This window comes from Natrix helvetica (assembly GCF_964273705.1).
Source record: "Natrix helvetica genome assembly, chromosome: 8".
Lineage (NCBI taxonomy): Eukaryota > Metazoa > Chordata > Lepidosauria > Squamata > Natricidae > Natrix > Natrix helvetica.
In genome coordinates this window covers 15217845-15241276 of record NC_138559.1, presented here as the reverse complement: position 1 = coordinate 15241276, position 23432 = coordinate 15217845, and the positions used below count along the sequence as shown (strand labels likewise).

Below are 23432 nucleotides of genomic sequence, written 5' to 3'. Positions count from 1 at the left end.
TCTCTCTGTCTTGATGGAAGGGAAACAGTGAAGAAAGACTTGCTCTGCATAGAATAGATCCTTAGAACAGATATATCAGGTAACTAACCAACGTGCTTAGAGAAATGGTGTGTGGAGGAGAGAAAGAAGATGGAGGATTTTGATGCCTAGAAATTTCTGTTCCAAAGCCCTTTAGGTTCTCTCTTCCCTTTGATAGCTTAGTTCCCTTGTGAGACCTTGTATACTATATGTCCATCTGTTCTCAGTGCTTTATGATGATGGTTAGTGAAAGATTAAAGAATGGAACAAAATATTAAAAAGAAAAATGTTCAACCCAGATGTTTTATTGCAGAGTCATGGTAGAAATGAATTAAAATGGGTTAATTAAATAGAAGGCACACAAATCTCTCCCTGAAGTTTTACTTCTGTAGGCTAAAAGTAGGGAGAAAAAGCTAGACCAAATGAACTTACAAAGCTTTGTTTGCTGGAATGCTAGGGGGAGAAATATCAAATTAAAGCAAACTTTAATTAAAATGCTGCACCTTTTTCCCTTTTCAAAGAGTTGAGTGGGCTGCAAATATATTCCAGCTTCTTTTATAGGAAACATAGCTAAATCTGTCTGTCTGTCTGTGTGTGTGTGTGTGTGTGTGTGTGTGTGTGTGTGTGTGTGTGTGTTGTTTTGGGAAAAGTAGCCATTGTTTTTTTCCCCAAGGTACATTTCTGTTTATCCCAGAAATTATTTATGGGATAATTTCCCTCTTCTGGGAGAAAATAACTCAAAAGGTTTTGGTGTGTCTTCCACATTTTACAATCTGGCATTGTCTTATTAATCAATTTATTTGATTTCTTTCTTTCTTTCTTTCTTTCTTTCTTTCTTTCTTTCTTTCTTTCTTTCTTTCTTTCTTTCTTTCTTAGCTGCAGTGGCTCAGTGGTTAGAATGCAGTGCTGCAGGCTTCTTCTGCTGCCTGCCGGCTGCCTGCAATTTGGCAGTTCGAATCTCACCAGGCTCAAGGTTGACTCAGCCTTCCATCCTTCTGAGGTTGGTAAAATGAGGACCCAGATTGTTAGAGGCAATTTGCTGACTCTATAAACCACTTAGAGAGGGCTGTAAAGCACTGTGAAGCAGTATATAAATCTAAGTGCTATTGCTATTTTGTTTGTTCATAAAATGCTCAAGTTAGTCTGGGGTCATTTCATCTCCCTCCCTTCCACCATTATCTATATCAGTTGGCTGCAAAATAACTTGATTAAGGGATGCACTTGAAAATCAAATGAAGACATGGTCCATCGAGGATTTTAAGGTGTTGAATGAGTGCTTTTAACCACTGTAAAGAATGATTGAATGAATGAATGAATCAATGAGAAACAGGATAATTCATGGTGGTTGTGGTTTGAGGGTCACTGCACTGAAAGCATTAGTAACTCATTCATAACCTTGATAGTTTTGCATTCATAATTCATTTCTTTGAGGGGAAGCTGTATGCTCTAAATAGGACCTGTTGGAAATATGTAGATTAGAAAGAACAATGCAGGTAGAAAAGCATAAATAGTGCTATTGTTCAGATCGTCCTAGGAACATCTTGTAAGCAAGTCATCAAGGCTACTGCTTATCACAGATATTGCCAAGTTAAAGTATTGTTCAAGAGAGATAGAAGTATTTATTAGAAGTACTTCCTATTTAAAAGGGGTTTAGTCCACATTTTATGTGATTGCTTGAAGAAAAAATGTTTCTTTTCTGCAAAATTTAATCTCTACAAGTCTTTGTGCTGAAGAAGAAGAAGAAGAAGAAGAAGAAGAAGAAGAAGAAGAAGAAGAAGAAGAAGAAGAAGAAGAAGAAAGGATATTTTGTATAACACACTTATTAAAGGATTTACACGAATGGGGGGGATCTCAGATTATCCAGATGTTTATGGCTTTAACATTGTTATAAGTTATTAAACATTTCGGTTAAGAGATGTTTTTAGGTGTACCAAGCTGTCAGTGACCTTGGGCCAGTCTCTCTTTCAGCCCAACTCACCTCACAGGGTTGGGTTTTTTTCAAAGAATGTTTTATTTTTTTATTTTCTTACATACCATTTTAAGTATACATTCACATAATTGTTATTCTTCTTTACATTTATCATTCTTATACATTTATTATTTCATTAAATAGGTTATAATATACAGTTTGGGTTGCTTTATTTACTATCCCTTCCTCCTGTTGTAACACCACTTCGTTTTCTCTTTCTTTCTCCCTCCCTCCCTTCTCTACTTCCTTCCTTCCTCCTTTCTTCCCCTTCCTTCTTCCCTTCCCTTTCTCCTACTCTTGCTCTTCCTCTTCCCCTTCCTACCCTCTCTCCTTCTCTGTCTCCCCATTCCATCCTCCTCTCCTTGCCTCTTTCTTCTTTCCCCTGTCTTCCTTTCATTCTCTCCTCCTCTCTCCCTTTCTTTTTCTATTGTTGGTGTATATTTCAAAACTCAGTTTATGTTTCCTTGGGATGGTATTTCTGCCAACCCAAATATAATTTAGTATCATTTCCTATTCTCTTACCTTCACTAGTCTACCCTAGTTATGTTCCCTCCTCTTATACTTCGCTCTTGAATATATACTTATATATTTAATATTTTATTTTCTGTTTTCCCCTTCTTCCCCCACTTTTCCATTTAATAGTGCATCGTCTGGGTTCTATATCTTCTCCCTACTTTCTTTTCTAGTTTCCTTTCTCTAGCCAATCATAGAACCATCCCCATGTCTTGAAGTACTCCGATTCCTCTTTATCCTTTATTTTCATTGTCAATCTATTCAGATCTGCACAATCTAATATCTTTTTTATTATCTCTTTGTCTATTGGTATCTTATTTAATTTCCAATTTAGGGCAAATACAGTTCTCACTGCTGTAGTTACATGTATAATCAAATAAGTATCCTCTTTCTTGAATTTCTCTGGGATAATACCTAGTAGAAATATCTCTTGTCTAAATTATATTTCTTGTTGTAAGATTTTCTTTAACCATACTCTTATTTTAGTCCAATATTTCCTTGCTTCTGCACATGTCCACCACATATGTTAGTATGAACCTATTGCTTGTTGACATTTCCAACATTTTGCTGATTTGTCTTTAAACATCTTGGCTAGTTTTCCCAGTGACATGTGTCATCTGTAAAACATTTTGTATAAGTTTTTTTTGTAAGCTGTTGACATGGTTAATTTATCATTCCTTTCCCACAGTTGTTGCCACTTTTTTTAGTTCAATTGTGTGGCCAGAATTCTTTGCCCAAGTTAACATTGTGTCTTTAACCACTTCTTCTAGCATAGTTCTTAATTGGTAGCTATAAAGTTTCATAATTATTCTTTCTTCCATTCCCATAAGCACGTCTCTTATCCAACTCCAAACTTTCTAAGTTAAAAACATACTCCCTTTTATCTTTTTCATATCTTGATTGTATTTGCAATTGTAAAAACCATCCTATATCAATCCCTTGTTTTTCTAATTCTTGTTTTTGTTTTCGTTCCTGCTTTTCTGTTAAGATACCTTTGTATCTAATAATATTTTTTATACTACTAATATTTGGATGTGTCAACGCTTCCATTGTTGAAAGCCACATTGGTATTTCTAAATAATGTTTCCCTTTCACTCTTTCCATATTGTTAATAATCCATTCCTTACGTAATATCTTTGAAAATAGCCATGTGCCCTATTTTTATCATACCACAAAAAAGCATGCCAACCCAGTTGTAAATCATGACCCTCCAATGTCAATAATCTTGTATTTCTCAATAAAATCTATTCTTTCATCCAAGCTAGTCCCGCTGCTTGATAGTACAATTCCCAGTTTGATAACCCAAATCCACCTCTCTTGGGGAGAAATTCATTTTGGTCTATGTGTATAAATTCATTTAAAAGTCCCTTCATTCTTTCTGCCATTATTGATGTAAAAATTTTATAATCCACATTTAATAGTGAAATAGGTCTATAGTTCTTTACTTGTTGTGGATCTGACTCTTCTTTTAGTATAAGCGTTATATATGCCTCCATCCATGTTTCTGGCATCTTTGCTTCCCTTATTAAGTCATTGAATAGTTCCAACATTACATTGCTTAATACTTCTTGTAATGTTTGGTACAGTTCTGCTGGTAATCAAGTTGGTCCTGATGTTTTCACCTTCTTTTGCCTTTTGATGTCTTCTGTTACCTCCATCATTGTAATTCTTTCTTCTAGTGCCTTCTTGAATTTTTCTGGGATTTTGGTTACTCTAGTTTTCTCTAAAATTGTCTTATTTTCCTTTCTGGAGCCCTTTCATGTTGATACAACTTATTGTAGAAGTTCTCAATTATTATTTTTTCATTTAAATGTTGTATGTTCCCTTCTTCATCCACCCGCCTCCAATAAACCAACCCCTATTCTTGGACCCCGTCTTCAGGTTCTTGCTACTTTAATCCATTTGCTTTATAATGTCAACATGAAGTAAAACAAAGGAAAAAAAATATAGGAAACAAGAAAAAAAAGATTGGTGAAGAGGCACTCTCCCACCCCCCCCAAAAAAGGGGAAAAAAACCACACAAAATTAATTCCACAATGGAAATCCACACCTCATTGCAAAGAGGTAAAAAAAAGGGATGGGGGGGAAAAAGAAGGAAAAAGATAAAAATCAGATAGGTAAAAGATGACCCAAAGTAGCCAAATGAACAGAAGAAGAAAAAAGAAATAATCTTTAGTATAAATTGTCTGGGTTATCCAAATTTCTTCTCCCCATAGAAAAAAAAGGGGGAAAACACAGGGTTGTTGTGAGGAAAATAAGAGGAGGAAGACACAATAATAAAGGTGGGATAAAAATCAAATGAATCAAATAGACACTACCCAGTTTACAGTGTCAATTGGAGTATACCTGTCATCACAGTTCTACACTTCTCTGGAATGTACAGTGCAATTTTGCTTTCTAACATATAAACATTTTGAAGCCAAGAAATTTCTAGGGGGAAAAAGTGTCTGGGAATATAGCATGCAAGAATACAAGTGAATGTCATGTAAAATAGAAAGGCATCCAATTTGGAAAACAATGTAATATTATACTGTAGAATAGAATAATAGAATAAAATAGAATAGAATAGAATAGAATAGAATAGAATTCTTTATTGGCCAAGTGCAATTGGACACACGGAATTTGTCTTTGGTGCATATGATTTCAGTGTACATGAGGAGAATAAAATACATTCATTAAGAATAAAAAGATGCAGCATTTAGTGATAGCCACAGTTACTAATAAAACAAAAACAATATAAATGGAAAGATACAAGCAACATGGTTAGAGTGGGGAGAGATAGATACTAGGAAGGAAGAGAAGAAGAATAGTTATTACTATTATTACAGTCTTAGTAAATCATTGACAGTGTTGTGGGAATTAGTGGTTAAGCAGAGTGATGACATTCGGGAGGAAACTGTCATGTCTAGTTGTTGTGGTTTGCAGTGCCCTATAGCGTCGTTTTGGGGGTAAAAGTTGAAACAATTTATGTCCAGGATGTGAGGGGTCTGTAGATATTTTCACAGTCCTCTTTTTGACTTGTGCACTATACAGGTCCTCAATGGAAGGCAGATTGGTAGCAATGTGTTGCTGTGTTGACCATTCATTCATTCATTCATTCAGTTTATGGCACTTCATACACAGAACAGCAATACATACTACCATTTCACCTAGATTAGTAAAAGATAGTAAACTATAAATGTTAAAAGGGATCTGTGTTCAAATACCAATGTGTAGGCCATGTAATCATTGAAGCCCAGCAGCATCGACCACTAGTGGCAGGGCTTATATGTATATTTGTCATATGTATACATTTGTCATTATTGACAAATAACATAAGCCTTGCTTTAATGAGAAAAGCTGGAGCACCTGATTATGCATTATACAGCTCTTTCATGGATTCTAACTGCAGTTTAAGAGTATTGTTTCTTGTCTTATTAATTCTTCTGGAAGAAAGAGCAAGTCCCATTAAAATGATTTGTTGTAAATATTCATTGTCAACTAAATGTATCACAGCTACACTGTTCTCTTGCAAAAAAAAAAAACACACACACACATTTTGAACAATGGGCAAGAAGAAAATGCAGAAATGCTTCATGAATGATTTAAGTCTTCATGGGTTATTGCTCACTTCACTGGATTGCCAAGATCTTTTCTCTGGGTGAGAAATAAATCTACACTATGTCTTCTAATCTCTTGTACTAGGCATCATGCTTAATTATTTTTTAGTACTTCCAACAAATTTGACATGGATTTGATTGTTTATTTTGATACGTTTGTGGCAACTCTTAGCCACTATTGAAAACTTAAACAGGGTTGAAGTGTTTAGTACTAAGGTCTCTAGCTTGAGAGAAAGTAGCGGTAAATCAAATCCATTTTGTTGCCATGAAAACATAACAGATCAATCCAAAAAGTCATCTATGGAGATTCTCCTCAATCATTCAGATCATGGTTGTCCGAAAAGGTGCTTTTCAAAAAGCAATTGGACTTTCTTTGTTTTTTCTTGAAGACGTTTCACTAATCATCCATACTGAAGAAGCTGCTTGGATGAGAAGTGAAATGTTTTTTAAGGAAAAATTAAGAAAATCCAGGTGCCTTTGAAATACACCTGATGGGGGGGGACGACAAAGTCACCAAGAATTGAGCTTGACCTGAAGGAAACTCACTTTTTTTTAGTTGAGTTTTGTTAACTCCTGCATAATTGGAAGCAGCTTTTAAATGGAAGATGGATACATTCCTTCAGATAGATTTAAAACTAATGGAACAGAATAGGGTTAATGGTGAGGGTGATTTAATTTGTAGTATTCGCCTCCTTTTGACTTTTTTGTTGCAAATTGTTAACAACCTGGTCATTCTCCCAGGCTTGAGCTAAGATAGACCTTTCAATCAGCCATATTCTTTTTCTATAATATGTTGTTTTATGTTAAATTTCTTTTAAGTTTCCATAATTTGTAAGCCAAACAATGTTGCTATGGATTCAGGAGTAGCCTCAAAAATGTATGTATGTATGTATGTATGTATGTATGTATGTATGTATGTATGTATGTACCTATGAATGCATACTCTGAAAACCATTATATATACACGAGTCTACCTTTTCCCTGTAGTATAAAGCAGGATTTCCAATGGAGGATGGTAAATTAAGAGCCATGGTATTGCAGGCTAATTCTGCCAAGCAGTTTGATTCTCACCAGCTCAAGGTTGATTCAGTCTTCCATCCATCCGAGGTTAGTAAATTGAGGACCCAGATTGTTGGGGACAATATGCTGACTTTGTAAACCACTTAGAGAGGGCTGTAAAGAACTTTGAAGTGGTACATAAGTCTGAATGCTATTGCTATTATAGTAGGAAATGACCTAGAGAAGGATAATGCTATATATTTTGCCTCTGAACAAAACAAATGTATGGCAGTTTCATGATTTGCTGCTATATAGTTGTAGGATTCGTCATTGCTTGCTTCCTGGGGCTGAGAAAGAATGACTGGCCCAATTACTTTTCATGCATAAGGCAGGACTAGAACTCAGAGTTTCTTGTTTTCTAGCCTGGGGCTTTAGTCACTTTAATAAATTGGCTGACTTTTGGGAATCAATTTATCTACCTTCTGTTGCAGACTGTTCTGTTTTGTTTGGGGAAATCTGAACTTTGTAAGTTGGGTCTATTGTTGTTTACCTTTTTGGTTCAACATCATTAATTTTTTCTCTCTCCCTCACCCAGAACAGATAAATACATTTATGTGTTTGTGTTATTCTTCATCATGGAAAAATATTCTTTACTACCTAATACAGCAGTCCTAAGTGTTAAAAAAATTAAACTTCACAGTTTGATGGTTTCATTTCAGTTAAATAATTGAAGCATGTCCAATTCTACTCTCCTTCAGTTTCCAAAAAAAATTGCTCCCCTTCACAGTTACTAACCCATGGAATTAGATTTGGCCAGGAGGTTGAAAGAATGCTGGTTTATTTTCTCTGAAGGCTCCTTCCGTTCTTCAGAAAACAAAACAAGCTTCTGATTTTGATAGAGGCTAAAGGATTAGATCTGTTTTGCCAATTGTTTGCTCTGCACCCAGGGAAATGTTAAATACTTGAAATTGTACAATGCACTTTGCCTTCCATGAACAGCAAATGAACTCTGCATTCAAAGTCCTTGTGCCAGGCTGGCTGTTACAGAGAATATTCTTGCTGTTTTTTGGGGGTGAGGAAGCCCTTTTAATTAGTTGATTTCAGTTCATTTGGTATTAAATAATTCCCAGAATTCCAGTGTGGCTGTGTATTAGATTCACTAAAGGGAGAGTTACTTCTCCAAAGGAATTGAAGAATTGCCTTCAGGAGATCATGCTATTGGACCAAATCTGTTAATGCTTATCTTTCATGTAAATTCAAGCAACGTGCATGCCAGTAAATGCTAGGAACACAGGTGGTAATCCAGGACTATTAGCTACCATATGGGGGATCAGTGATAAATCAGTGCAAATGATTCAGAAAATAAGTTGCACTGGCTGACTCTGTTGACATGGCTGTGCTGACTCAGGAGAGAGTCCATAAGAGATTGACCGATCACTTATGAGAATGCAGGATGACAAATCCTCCCTCTCCATGGTTATATCAGATCACCCATCTAGATTGGACAGAGTAGGGATGTTGAAGATGCCATCAGTCACGGGTCTTCATTTGATGTGCCTTCTAGATGACGTGCCTTCTCTACTGCAACACTCACTTTATGGAACATTCTTCCTTCCAAAATTAGACTAGATTCATCCTTTTTGCTATTCTGAAAAACCCTCGAGTCTTGGCTGTATGTTCAGTCCTGGGTAGCCCAGACAGTTGGGGACTATCTTACAAGGCTTCATTGTTGAAGTGACCATTTTTGTCCACCACTCCTATGGTTTGTATTCTCATGTTTTATTTAGTGCAAGAGCTGGCATTAACTCCTCAGAAAATTTCAGACTGTAAGAACAGCCTTGTTTGATCATACCATGGTTCATCACCCTTAGTCCACCCTTAGTCCAGTGCCTTGTTTCTTACAAGGTCTCTGGGCTGCTCACAAACAAAGAGATACATGTCCACCTCTTATTATTGTTTCCTAGCTACAGATGGGGGACTTGTGATGATATAGTCATTAATCCTGATTATTGGTCATGTTGTAGGTAATGGAAGTTGGAGCCCAATAAACTGGTTTCCTCTTATTCCCTTAACTTAGTCTCTTCTTCTAAGTATAATAGAATTCTTCTCACATATCTAAGTGTAATCATAAATAATGGTTTATTTTTCCTTCCAAAAAGCTGCTGCACTGGGGTTGAACCTAATTGTTCATTGTTCTCTATTGCTCTTACTCTTCCCTATCCTGACAGTTCAGTTAGATTTACAGGATTGGTTTCCTAAGAACATTAAAATGTATTTCAATTTATTCAAAATAAAATATAAATCACAAAATTTAAGGGATTGGGGCGATGGTGGCGGTTTTTTAAACTGATTTATTTGCTTAACATTTAACAAAAGGAAAACATCTATAAGGAATGGTTGTAAATTTAGACCTGAAATATAAGGAGTTCTTATCAATTATTTTATAACTTAATATCAGCTTGCATTCTGTTACCCATTAGGTTCGTTCTGGGTCAGATGAGAAGTGCTTTCAAATTCAGTAAGTCATAGTAGAAAGAGACAATTTGCAAGAGGATATATTGCTGAGTTATAATTATCTTATTCTTTTTTTTTTCAGCCGTAACACATTACTCTTAGCACCCACCGACAATAAATAAATAAAAAATCTCATTGCAATTCTATCGTTTAAAATTAGAGCTTGCTTCCATTTAGCCTAGAGGGACAATTGAGTTTCAGAACAGGGATAAGGAAATAATATTAAAAACAGTTGGAGGCAGATGGGTCCAACAAATGGATTTTCTGACAAAATGTTGCCGTGTTGAATATGCCTGTTCAGAGATTCAGTCAAGTGTGCCCTCTTTCAAGGCATTCTGTTTTGCCTGCATCCTATGATCCTATTGACTCCTCTATAAGTTGGGATTTCAGAATTGCTAAGCACATTGCATTATCCTTACAATGTTCTGATGTTTTGTAGAGCCATCTCAAACGTACATATTTCATTAAAAGTCAGACACACTTTCATAAGCTACAGCTTACTTCAGGGTTGTCAAACTCAAGGTCCAGGGGCCAGATCTGGCCTGCGGTGCCTCTGCCAGCAAAAATGACTTGCAAGGGCCGTGTGCGGTCCTCCCGAGCTCCATTTTCACTGGCAGAGGGTTACAGGAGGCTGTTGCAGCTGAAAACAGAGCTTGGGTGCCCATTTTCGTTGGCAGAGTTCTCGAGCCACCACAGGCACCCAACCCAAGGGGTTACACCATGTCATGTTGGCCACACCCACCCACCCCATCAAACACAACCCTAATGTGGTCCTGAATAAAATCAAGTTTGACACCTCTGGCTTACTTCATCAGATGTGTGGAATAAGTAAACTGACATAGCAGTTAGATGAGACGGGGCGGGGAGGGGGAGGCAGGAATGGCTGTGATGACGGAGGTGACATGTGAAAAAGATTACAAGTATTTTATCAATTAACTATTATAATGTGTCCATTATGTTTGCTGAGATCTTTCAAGACAGACAAAACTTTGAATGTATGATTGATTGTCCAACCAAAAAAAGTCCCCCCCCCCCAATTTGGCAACCTTGAGATGTGTAATAGAGTGTCCTGGCAGGTTGAAATGCTCTTATATGTTGCTGGCTGTTTATGGGGTCATATCTCCCTAATGTTATCTGACTTTAACACTAGACTTGATAGGGTGGCATTTTTCAGGTCCCTTTCTTCAAATGTAGACACCTTGTAAGAGATGAGCAGGTGGGGTTGAGGGGTGAAATTAAGTGTGTTATCAGCAGCCTAGAATTATTATGTTGCCACAAATGGTCTAAGTCCAACCGCTCTTGAATTCCTTGAATCTTTATATGTATATATGTGTATGTGTATACATACACACGTACGTGTGTGTGTGTGTGTGTATTGTGTCACAACCCATGGTATGCCCAAATGGGAGGGAGCATACTGCTTCCCTTTTCTGTCTTTCGGCTCACCCTAGGAGCCATTCAGGCAGAAAGCCATTTTTTTATGTTGCCTTTGTTACATTTGTGTTGCATTTGTGCTGATAAATAAATAAAGGGAGAGTAGTATAGATCTATTTCAAGCTATTTAGCTCTCATCAGCTAGCCATACCCTTACTGGGATTTGAACTTGGGCTATATTACATATTAGGCAGATGTATTAGCCACTAAGCCACAGGCTTCCTTTATCAGCTAAGCCAGGGAAATAGGTATGTGTTCCCTCCCATATTTGGGCATACCAGGGGTTGTGACACAATACACACACACATATGTGTGTGTGTGTGTGTGTGTGTGTGTGTGTGTGTGTGTGTGTGTGTGTTTTAGTTACAACCCCTGGTATGACTAAATATGGGAGGAAGGTCACTACTCCCTCTTTCTCTCCTTTGGCTTATCACAAAGACCATGCAGGCAGAAAACCATATTTTTATTTTTACTGTTGCCTTTTTATATTTGTGTTGTAATTGTACTGATAAATAAATAAAGGGAGACTAGGATAGATCTATTTTGAGCTAATTAGCTCTCATCAGCTAGCCATACCCTTACTGGGATTCTAATATATATATATATATATATATATATATATATATATATATATATATGTATGTATGTATGTATGTATGTATGTATGTATGTATGTATGTATGTATGTATGTATGTATGTATGTATGTAGGGAGGGAGAGAGAGAGAGAGAGAGAGAGAGAGATATTGTTTTGAGTCATGATTTCAAACTTGTGTCCATTAATTATATTACACAAAGTCTGACCTATTTATTCTATGTAAAATCCAGAAGAGTATTATTGATAAATGTTCACATGCATTATATTAATATAAATCCATGTGAAGTTACCTCTGATCTTGCATATGCAGTTGTTGGGGGTCTGTGATGGTTTTGTTTCTGTAAATGCAGGGATGAATTAGACATCTCGGTTAGTTGTAGGATTTAGTTGTGTTGTTATTTCTTGAACTTATCTGAATATCAATTCTGGAATCTGGTAACATCTTATGTACTCTGTGGTTAGTACACATTGGTTATATATGGGCCAGCTCATATCAGCCTTCCCAAATATGGACTATGGTTGCAAAATCCACTTTAGCAACTCTGGCTAAGGAATTCTGAAAGTGCATCTGAAAAATGTCTGGTTGTTGAAGGATGGTATATAGGATGAATTTTATCCAACATACAATACCTACCATTTTCTTTACTTACCTAACTCTCATTGTTTTTCTCTGTTTTGCTTGTGTGCCACTCATGGTTACAGCTCTGAGATTTTGTTATATATATTTTAAAGGCATTAATTGTACAACTGATCAAACATAAATGTTACATAGACATGAAGATAAATATTGTATACTATATAATGAGTGTGCGTTATCACTTTTTGGGAGGAAACTAATTTGATGTTGTGTTTCTTTCCTTTTCAACATTTTTTATGTATCCAATGTGAAGCCTTCAGCTGGAAGGCAGTGAAATCCTCCTAGGTCCAGAAGTGACTTGCGGTCCTACAGAAGTGATGGTCTCCACTCCATTTGCCTTGACAATCCCACATTGTGCAGATGTAAACTCTGAGCATTGGAATATTCATTTGAAAAAAAGAAAGCATCCAGGCAAATGGGAGGTAAGCAAAATTACTTTCAAAAATAGATAAAAAGTGTAAGGATGAAGCTGATAAAAATTAGAGGAGTTGGAGACCGTTGCTCAGATGTTAGTGATATTTAGCAATAAATGCAAATAAGTTCCACCTGCGCATTTGGAGCCTAGAGCTAGACAGCATATAAATATTGCTGGATAGATAGAAAGATAGATGATAGGGGGAGAGGAAATAAATAAATGAAGGAAGGAAGGAGAGAGAGAGAGAGAGAGAGAGAGAGAGAAAGAAAGAAAGAAAGAAAGAAAGAAAGAAAGAAAGAAAGAAAGAAAGAAAGAAAGAAAGAAAGAAAGAAAGAAAGAAACTAGTTTGTGGTTTCCATTTCCAAATACAGTATAACCCTAGAATTGTTTGCTCTAATGACTAAACAGTCTTCAAAGTAAACACTTATTTTATGTCTTGTGGATTTATTTATCAGTATTTTCATTAACACATATGAACATTTGGTGAGCAGAGGATTCACACAGTCCCCAACTTCCCATTTGAGGATCCTAAAGATTTTTCTAATCACAATTGCCCTTGATAAACCTTCTATTCACCCGATGTGTTACAGAAACAGAAATATAGAGATAGGAAAAGAGCAGGCAGAGCTGTGGGGTACCGAGTTAAGTGAGGCTAGAATCAGCCTAAAGCCATTGTATTGTCACAAATGGTTCAAGTCTGACCCCCCCCCCCCTGAATTCTATTGATCTTTATCTGGTGCCAATTTAGTATTGAACTTTAGTTGTCTAAATTCTTATGTACAGACTTGAGCAATACATTTGATGAACTAGAACTTGTGTGTGATCCTGATCCTTCATGCCTGACATTGTACAGTGCATATCTTACCTCCTCCGTTTATCCATGTATATCTATCCATGTATATCTATATTTTTGTAATTACATTGTTTTAATATGACTGTACACCGCCCCGAGTCCTGTTTAGGAAAGGGTGCGGTCTATAAATTAAAGTTGTTGTTGTTGTTGTTGTTGTTGTTGTTATTATTATTATTATTATTATTATTATTATTATTATTATTATTATTATTATTATTATTATTATTATTATTATTATTATTATTATTATTAAATACTAGAATTAGCTTGATGTAGTTTAAAACTAAATAGAGACCACATTCTTCCAACTTGGAGAAAAGAGAGAAACTCTAACACAACCAAGTGCAGTTCATCACCTGCAAATACTTTTTTGGGGAGAGCCCTGCCCCCCCAAAAAAATAGTCTACCTGTAGTGTATATAGTAAGTCTGTTCCAAGCTCATTAAAGCCACTGCAAAGTCAATAATAGAATTTGTATGGAAACTTTTTCAATGTAATTCATTCTCCCCCAAATCACTTTTGCTTTTCTTCTTTCTGTGTTTAATGTTAATGACATATCCAGGAAGTGATGTCTGTAGAGGAAGAAACCACTTCTTGTTACTGCCTCTTGGACCCATATGCTTGTCATATCCTTTTGGACTCCTTTGGAACTTATGCTCTCATTGGGGAGCCCCTGTCTGATTGTTCTGTTAAAGAACTGAAAGTAGCTGTCTTTGGCTGTATGTCCTGCAACTCTTTGGATTACAGTCTAAGAGTGTACTGTGTTGACAACACCCCCTGTGCATTTCAGGTAAGTTGGCCAAACCATTCTTGGTCTTCTCAGATGTTTAATGCAAGGGTGGGCAATTAATTTTTCCAGAGGGTCACATAAGAAACTGGGATTAATATGGATGGCCAAACCAATGTAAACTAATTTGATGTCCTCAAATTCCATCACCTCAATTCCTCAGGCTGCTCCAGGTGAGGGACGAATGCAGGCACAGAAACGCATTTTCTCTCTTCATCCTCTCTGGCACCTGACTGAAGGAGCACAGGATGACTGCACAGAGCCAGACCTGAATCAGTTTTTTCCCCTGCCCCTTGCAGCATGTTTATTTACATTTGATTTGTATGTTTAGCTTAAGAGAAAGAAGGACTAGGGGAGACATGATAGCAGTGTTCCAATATCTCAGGGGTTGCCACAAAGAAGAGGGAGTCAAACTATTCTCCAAGGCACCTGAGGGTAGAACAAGAAGCAATGGGTGGAAACTAATCAAGGAGAGAAGCAACTTAAAGCTGAGGAGAAATTCCTGACTGTTAGAACAATTAATCAGTGGAACAGAAATTGCCTCCAGAAGTTGTGAATGCCCCAACACTGGAAGTCTTTAAGAAGATGTTGGATAGCTATTTGTCTGAAACGGTATAGGGTTTCCTGCCTAGGCAGGGGGTTGGGCTAGAAGACCTCCAAGGTCCCTTCCAACTCTACTATTGTATTGTATTGTATTGTATTGTATTGTATTGTATTGTATTGTATTGATTTCTAATTTCCAGTTGACCTTACATGGGCTGGACAGAAACAACCAAAGAGACAGATATAGTCGGGGGGTGAGGGGGCTGTAAAAAGCACAGGTCTGGTTTAATGCATTTTTTGGGGGAAGGAGGATATACTCCATCCTGAATCCACTGGAGTTGGGTGGCCATAACAAATTTAAATAATAAACAAATAACTATAAAAAAATTGCTTGCACTTCTGTTCTATGCCCAGAGATACAGGGGAAAGGGAGAGGAGTTGTGCAGGTATTATAGAGTGCAGAGAAGGTTTAAATATCCTGTCAAGACAAACCCAATTGTAAGGGCCAACTACAAGCAATAATTAAATGTAACTTTGCCCTCTTAAACAAAAGTAAACTAAAGGTGCGGGTCAGATAATAAAGATTGGGGATGCCAAAAACTCTATAAAGCTGGCTCTTTTATTCTCAAAGTCTGCCTGAAACCTCAGGTGGCTTATTCAGAACAAAAGAAGTTTGATGCAATATGTTAAGTGTGTCCTTTACACCTGGTTATATGCCATAAAAGATAGCCTGCTAGATTTCCCCCCCCCCCCACACACACACACTTTTTTTCATAAAAAAGCGGAAGGATTACAGAAAGTTCCACATAACTGAACATGATGTGCAGCTTGGGGCATTTCTCCCAGCATGAAACATCTTTTTTTTCCCTGGGTAAATGGTGAGATTTAGAGACAGATGTCGTTCTAGCCAAGCAAAGATGATGCAGTCCAGTGCACGGTTTTCATATTTTAATTCTGGTGGGTTTTTTCCCAAGCTCTTCCTTACAGCTCTTCTGTATTTGATCAGGAGCGCTGAGTATTCGACAAGGCATTTGGATGCCAAGTGCTCGGAATGATTCGTGCACAAAATAAAGAAACCGTTAAACAATAGGATCCGTAAAATTTGCAAGCTTGAAAAGAAAGAAGAACCAAGCAGACATTCTCTGGTTCCCAAATGGCAAAGTCCTTAGAAACATTCACAAGTTGCAGAGGGCAAACATTACATAGTCTACCTCCAGTAGCTTTCTTATCCAGGAAAGACAATGCACTGAAGAATCAAACGTCAAAAGATCTCACAAAGTTAAGAAATTATATCCATACAATAGTGTATGCAATCTGGTTTAATCATTGATTTATTAAAAGCAGAGGCTAAAGTTCTGATCTGGATGAATTAATCTCCTGGGTCAGATAGACTGGGTAGTCATACTCTCTTTTGTTCTTTGCAGAGGGACAACTTGCTTCAGCCAACTTGCCATGATCAATTCACTGTGGCCAAATCGCCACAGCTAACTCACTGCAGGATCACTTATCACGGAAGAACTGGCTGCGGGATAATCCCACAATTCAATTTCAAATTATTTTAATTTTTGTCATTCACATTTTTATTTTGTCCTCCCTTTGGCATCCTTTCTTTAATCATCCTATTTGACTATTTCTTCAATATTCGTGTATACCTCCAGCAAATTGTCCACCACTGAGTTGGCCATGACAAGCTCTCCCACGGTGAGTTGGCCAAGGTGAATTGGCTGCAGCAAATTGTCTGTGGCAAGATGGCCGTGGAGAGTTTAATTGAGGTTCCCTTCTTTAAAGCCACAAAGCCTCTTTTCTTGCATCCTCTGAAACTGAAGTTCTGAAACTTTTGTGATTTAGTTTCCTGCTACTTTGAGATGGGAACCATGCAAAAACTGTACAGGACAACTGAAAAAGATATAATTTGGGGGGGAAAGCAATAGCATATCAGAAACATCTCCCTCTCCTCTCTCTCTCTCCTCTCCTCCCTCCCTCCTCCCTCCCTCCCCCCTCCTTCCCTCCCTCCCTCTCTCTCACTCTCTCTCTCTCCCTCCCTCCTTCCCTCCCTCCCTCCCTCTCTCTCTCCTCTCTCTCCCTCCCTCCCTCCCTCCCTCTCTCTCTCTCTACCTCCCTCCCTTTTTCCCTCCCTCCCTTCCCTCTCTCTCTCCCTCTCTCTCTCTCTCCCTCCCTCCTTCCCTCCCTCCCCCCTCTCTCTCCCTCCCTCCTTCCCTCCCTCCCTCCTTCCCGCCCTCCCTCCCCCCTCTCCCTCCCTCCCTCCCTCTCTCTCCCCTCCCTCCCCTCTCTCTCTCTCTCTTCTCTCTCTCTCTCTCTCTCTCTCTCTCTCTCTCTCTCTCTCTCTCTCTCTCTCTCTCTCTCTCTCTCTCTCTCTCTCTCTCTCTCGCAGGACATGGATAGTTGGATTGATCCGTGGGAGCTTTTCTTTTAGAATAATGCCTTAGCAAGATTCTAGTTCTCATCCCATCATCTTCAGCATGGAGGGAAATTTTTCAACATTTAGCCTACAATGTATTTGTTTTCTATTCTCCACTGTTGCAGGACGTGATTTCAGGTGAAAGACACCAGGGAGGACAATTGCTGGAAGAACCAAAACTGCTGCATTTCAAAGGGAATACCTTCAGCCTTCAGATTTCTGTTCTTGATATTCCCCCTTTTCTCTGGAGAATTAAACCATTCACAGCATGTCAGGTATTTGCATAGACTAATATGTATGTGATGCGTATATTTTCCATTTTTAATAGCCAAGCAATTTCAAGCCTTCAATGCATATATCTTTGTGAGGTTCATTGCTTCTTTTAATGCACAGACTTTTGGATTAAATGTATGGTTTAATATGTTGGTTGTCTATGGACAAGCCACATTTCCAGGATGCTATTATTATCTTTTAGAAAAATCTAACACTTTGAAACAATGAAACAGATACTGTACTTTTTACCTCACCCATTTCCAAAACGTCCAACAAACATTATAAATTTATGAAAGATTTGGCAAACATAGTTTTGGAACATATTGATTAGCATATTGGGCAGTCTACAATAAGAATATTTGGAATAAATAAAATATTTATGATTAATTTCTAGTTCAGTAGAAGTAGAGATTTGGGCATTCAATTGATAAATTTTTTTTTTTGTCAAATATTATCATATAAACCAACAGATGATGTAATCTTGGCTGATCTTGAAAAGCTAAGCTAGATCAGTTATAGTTAATAATTGGTTAGTGCACCTGGGAGCTGTAAAATAGATAGCAAGTAATCCTTGCTTCAGGTTGGGGATGACTGGATGGAGCTGAGCGCTTATTGGCCAGAGACCTTTCCTGATGCCTATGAGAAGTTCACAGCAGATGTTTTCTTTTTGCACCCTGATAGAGAAACATCTGCTGCTGCCTAGGATTGAACTCTCAACTTTCTGAGTGGGAGGCAAGCATCTTCACCTCTAGGCCACTGTACCACTTGGCTGTAAAATAGATTAAGAAGTTGAAAAAAAAATCATTGAAGTTTCGGTAAACAACCTCCTGACTTGTTCTAATAATGGCATTCTGCATTCAAGTCTAGTTTGGCTTGAGGTAGCTTTTAATTTTCTATCATTAAAAGAACAAAAATAAAACATAATAATTAAGCTGTAAGAGATTTGACACTGAGGTACTAAGGTATTAATTATTTTAAAAAATTGAAATGCTACTGTAAAATAATAATGTTAACTTTGCAAACAGTAGATTGTAACTTTTAACTATATTAGAACAAGTCATTAACAACCTGGTTTTGGGGTTTATCTTAGGACAGTGCAAGACAGCCCAAATTAAAACAGAAATGAAACTCATTTATAGAAAATAATCTGGAAGATTTTACCTAACTGAGCATTATCCATAACTTCTATTATATATTTTCTTTCTACAGCATAATATGCAGCTTTAGCAACTCAACTTCCCTTTCTCTTCTTTTTCTCCCATCTTCAAAAAAAGAGAAAGTTTTTAAAGAGCAAACTAACTACACTTCCACTTTATAGTGTTGTGTCTATTTTGTTGTTTTAATCACAATTTACAGTGTTTCTTTATCACAATCAGTATTTTGCTCTTATTTACTGAAACAGGTTCTAAATGTAATGCTTAAGAGCGATTGTGTGTCTTTGCTGGAAAGGGTGTTTTTTAATGAACCAGTGGTTTGGAAGGAAACTCTTTTGTTTGCTTCCTTTTGCTGTATATGCTACAATTGCTTTGTTGATGTTTTGTTTTATTTACAATTCCAGAGACTTCCTCTATCATGCCGGAGGAAGATTGATTGGGTTGATTTTAGCTTAGCATAGGGCAGTTTGACTTGAAAGGTGCATGAGACTCAAAGAAACTCACTCTTTCTGCACGGTATTTTTCCTCACAACTTCGTGATACAAGTCATTTCTTCCCCACTTTGGTTAATTTCCACATTCTGGATGGAGAAGACCTTTGGTTTGAAAGAGAGGTAAAAGAGGCTATACATCTTAGAATTGAACAGCCCTCCCACAACAGAGGGGGGGGGAATACGACACCACCTATCTCCTCTTTATAATGCAGTCCTTTTAGCAGTTCAAAGAGGATTCTACACACATTTTCATTCTGATTCAGATGACTCTGAGTGCACAGATAAACCCCCAAATGGCCTCAACAGCTCTCAGAGAGAGTGCTAACAACTAGATGACAGCAAAGGAACATGATCCTTCCATCCCCCTCCTCATCCTGTCAGAACTCATCCTTCCATCCTCCCCACCATCCAGTCAGAACTGATGAAGCTTCTTGGATGAGAAATGAAACATCTTCTTCTTCAAGGAAAAACATAGTCCAATTGCCTTTTGAAAAAGCACCTTTCAGGCAACTATGAACTGGATGACTGAGAGTCTCCATAGACATTCAGGTCCTGAGGTTGCGTAGGAGCGAATGTGGCGTAGTAGGTAAGGGGCTGGACTAGGACAGCGATGACTTTTTTCCCTCAGGTGCCGAAAGCATGCACACCCATAATGCAATGCCTCTCCCATGCGACCCAACCTCCTGCACATCCGCGTGTGGCACCCCCCCCGTGCTCCCCTCACCCCACACGCTTATGTGCCCAACCCCTCGCACCCGCCCCACAGATGCGCGCGCAACATCTTCCCCTCTTTTGGCCTCCCATCCCAAAACAGCGCTGGGGAGGGGGGAAAAGCCTCCCATCCCAAAACAGCGCTGAGAGGGGGGAAATCCTCCCTTTTCCCCCTCTCAGTGCTGTGTTGAGAAGGGGGGCTTCTCTGAGGGGGAAATCCTCCCTTCGCAAAACAGCACTGAGAGTGGGAAAAGGCAGGCTTTTCCTCCTGTCAGTGCTGTTTTGGGACGGGAGGCTTTCCCCCCCTGTTAGCGCTGTTTGAGAAGCCTCCCTTCTCAAAACAGCACTGAGAGGGGGGAAAATCCTCACAACTCAAAACAGTGCTGGGGGAGGGGGAACTTCGGAGATCTTGGAAGGCACTGGCTGCAAAAAGTGAGGAGAAAGGTTTGTGCATGCATCTCCTGCCTGCAGGGTAAACCCAAAAACCAGCTGGCCAGTGGGAGGCATGCATGCTGGGCAATGAGATACATTGCATACCACCTGTGGCAAGTGTGCCATAGGTTTGCTATCATAGGACTAGGAGTTGAAAATCTTTTCTCCCTGAAATACAAAAGTCATCTGTATGACTCTCCCGGAATAAACTGGAAAGTTGAAAGCCATCTCTCTACCAACCCACGCTGATTTAGTTTGGTAGATTATGTCCATAATGTTCAGTGAAGAGCTTTTCATTGTCGTGGATTGATTGATGATGATGATGATGATGATATTGATTCAAAATGGATAGATTAGCACCTGAAGCTAATGCAGAACCAAAAACCTGGGATCTTTATTATAGAAGCCTTCTTTTACAATATTTCCATTATTCGTTATTTGGTGCCTATGTAATTTAATGTGCCAGTCATGACTTTTCTATCTTCCTGCCTCTACCAAGTTTAACATGGAAACCTGGCATGCTGTGAAAAAAAATGGCCAATTTCTTCATTGATTCAAAGAATGTGTCCACATGGCTTACAGGGGGGGGGGAGAGATATAATAAGCAGCTTTATCCCAGTTGTTCATTGGAAAAGGGATCTATCTTCCTTGGCAAAAAGCAGCAAAATAAATTGAGAGATGTCCAACCTTGGCAACTTTAAGACCCATGAACTTCAATTCTCAGAATTCCCCAGCCAGCCTTGGCAAATCTTGGCAAAGTTGCCAAGGTTGGTCATCCTTAGTATAGAGTATCTGGGAAAAGACAAGATAAAGAGGACAGATTGAGAAGCGTTTCCTCAGCTTCCTTTCTCGTCATTCATGCTTGTCAACTGGTTACTGCCTTATGTCTACAAATTAGGGTTTTTTTCAAGATCAATAACAGCAGCTGTTTGGTAAAAGAGTGCAGAGCAACGCTCTTAAACTGCCAACTGTATTATAGTTTAAAGATTCAAAACCCACAATTCACTTAAAATATGGTTGCTTCCTAATACCTTGCCTCGCCTAGCCATCCTTATGCACAGTTGACCTCTTATTCCTTCAAAGCAAAAATTTATTGCAAAGCCTCTTTTTTAGCACTTATCATTATGGTTTGTTGCCCAGTCAGCCAGATGTTCATATGTGTTTGGCATTTTTATCCATCTATCAAGTCCTTCCCAATGACCTGGGATAGGCAGATGCTGATGATTGATGGTTTTAGAGGCACTGTTGCCGAATATAAGTTGTTCCAAGTTAAGCTGTATTTGCAATTGATTGGTAATGAATTTGTCAATGCCAATGGAGTTCAAGTGGTGCTCTAATTGTTTTGGGATTGCACCAAAGATGCTTATTATTATTGGTATTACCTTTGGTTTCTTTTGCCACGGTTGTTTTATTTCTATTTGCATGCCTTTGCATTTTGTTATCTTCTCCAGTTCTTTCTCTTCTATTCTACATTAATCTTTTGGTTAATCAATTTGCAAGCCACTTCCATCCTGCCTCTTCTTTTCTAGGAAGTTCCTTTTTCTCGTGTGTGGTGCAACAACAAGCAACCACTTCACTGTGCCTTTTCCCTGGAGCGCTACACTCCTGCCACCACACAACTCTCATGCAAAATCTGTGTCAGACAAGTCAAAGGCCATGAACAGATCCTACAGATTCAGACATCAATTCTAGAGGCAAGTCCTTCCTTCCCTGGTCATATCTATCCTCATTTGTTACCACAACGTGCAGGCATCTCTGAAATAAATTTATCATTAATATGAATGAAGTACTGTGTGATTCTTGGAAAGTTGTTAACAAGGAAGGACTAAATTGAGTGATAAACTAATTAATCAGACAGATGAGCAAACAGGCTTAGGTAAAAGAAGAATATGAATTGCTAATCAAGAAATATACAATTCTATTCCCCAATGCACCTAAAGAGAAGTTAACCAATCTTTGGCTGTTTGTGGAATTAAATGCTCAGATAAGCAAGAGAAGGAGACATTCTATAAATATGCTGAATTTTTATCATAATCAGATTAATTTGCTTTCTGGGAGTGAACAGTATTTTACCAGATAGACAGGCAAAAGAAAGCTTTATTGCAAAATGTGATGCACTGTCCATTGAAAAAAGAATGTTGATATTACAAATGATTTTTTAAAATCAAGGACCATCATGTCTAGGTTGTAAATATCCAGAAGGACACTAGATACAGTAGTAGCCAAGTATTAAAATTTACTATATTTGTTTTCTGATATCTAGTGGTTCTCTGAATTTTTGCAGCCCAGAGATGGCAGCCCTGTTTTAATTCTTATTTTCAAAACATAAATACAAGACAAAGTTAATTCGGAAATATACGGAGGGAAACAAGCTCAGTCCTTCTTGAGTGCATCACCATCTATCACTGTTAGTGCATTTTATTGGTTTGTTTGTTTGATAAAGCAGGTAGCAGAAGCTTATCTTCAAGGAGCAGAGTATCAAATCTGTTGCATATTTAATTTAAAACAATCTGGAAATATGATGTACTTGCAGCTTTCCTATTGCTTTGCATTGCTGTTTTTTGAGATGAGCCATAAATGTTACATGAAAAGACTTGCAGAAACATCCCCATGAAATATTTAGCATACACTAGCACCAAGACATTGCAGATGAAGAGCAATATCCTGATCCAGAAAATATGGAGAAAGTGATATGGGGGGAAAATATAGAAGTGGGGAGGCAGGTAGTTTGTTACCCATGTAACTTACGGTCTTGGGTATTGCACGGGAAAATGACAAAAAAAAAACAACCTTAGGAAATAGGCAAGTAATGAACTAGAGACATATAAAAAAGGCTTTAAATCACATCCTCTTGAAAAAGAAGACCATAGATCTGTGCAAGCAGATCTGTTTTTGCTTGAAGAAAATTCCATAGCCAATCCTTTCAAGTCAAGATATGGGTAAAAAAAAAATCTAGTAAAAGTCAAGAGTACTCAATTAAATGCAGCAAGAGTTGGCATTTGGTGTTTTTCTCTCTCTCAAAAATATGGTAAGTCAACCAAATTCACTCTTTTCCCCACAGTAAAAATAAGAG

At 38.0% G+C, this 23432-nt stretch overlaps 1 protein-coding gene across 3 annotated transcripts in view; it reads left to right on the top strand.

Annotated features, from left to right (window-relative positions):
* The window catches only part of UNC5D (unc-5 netrin receptor D), a 440995-nt gene that overhangs the window by 396127 nt on the left and 21436 nt on the right, over positions 1-23432 (top strand). For all 3 annotated transcript variants that reach the window (XM_081960671.1, XM_081960672.1, XM_081960670.1), the window contains exons 11-14: positions 12534-12702; positions 14110-14337; positions 17422-17571; positions 21889-22053. In XM_081960671.1, coding sequence (XP_081816797.1) covers positions 12534-12702; positions 14110-14337; positions 17422-17571; positions 21889-22053 — 712 coding nt within the window. The remainder of the gene's footprint in view (positions 1-12533; positions 12703-14109; positions 14338-17421; positions 17572-21888; positions 22054-23432) is intronic.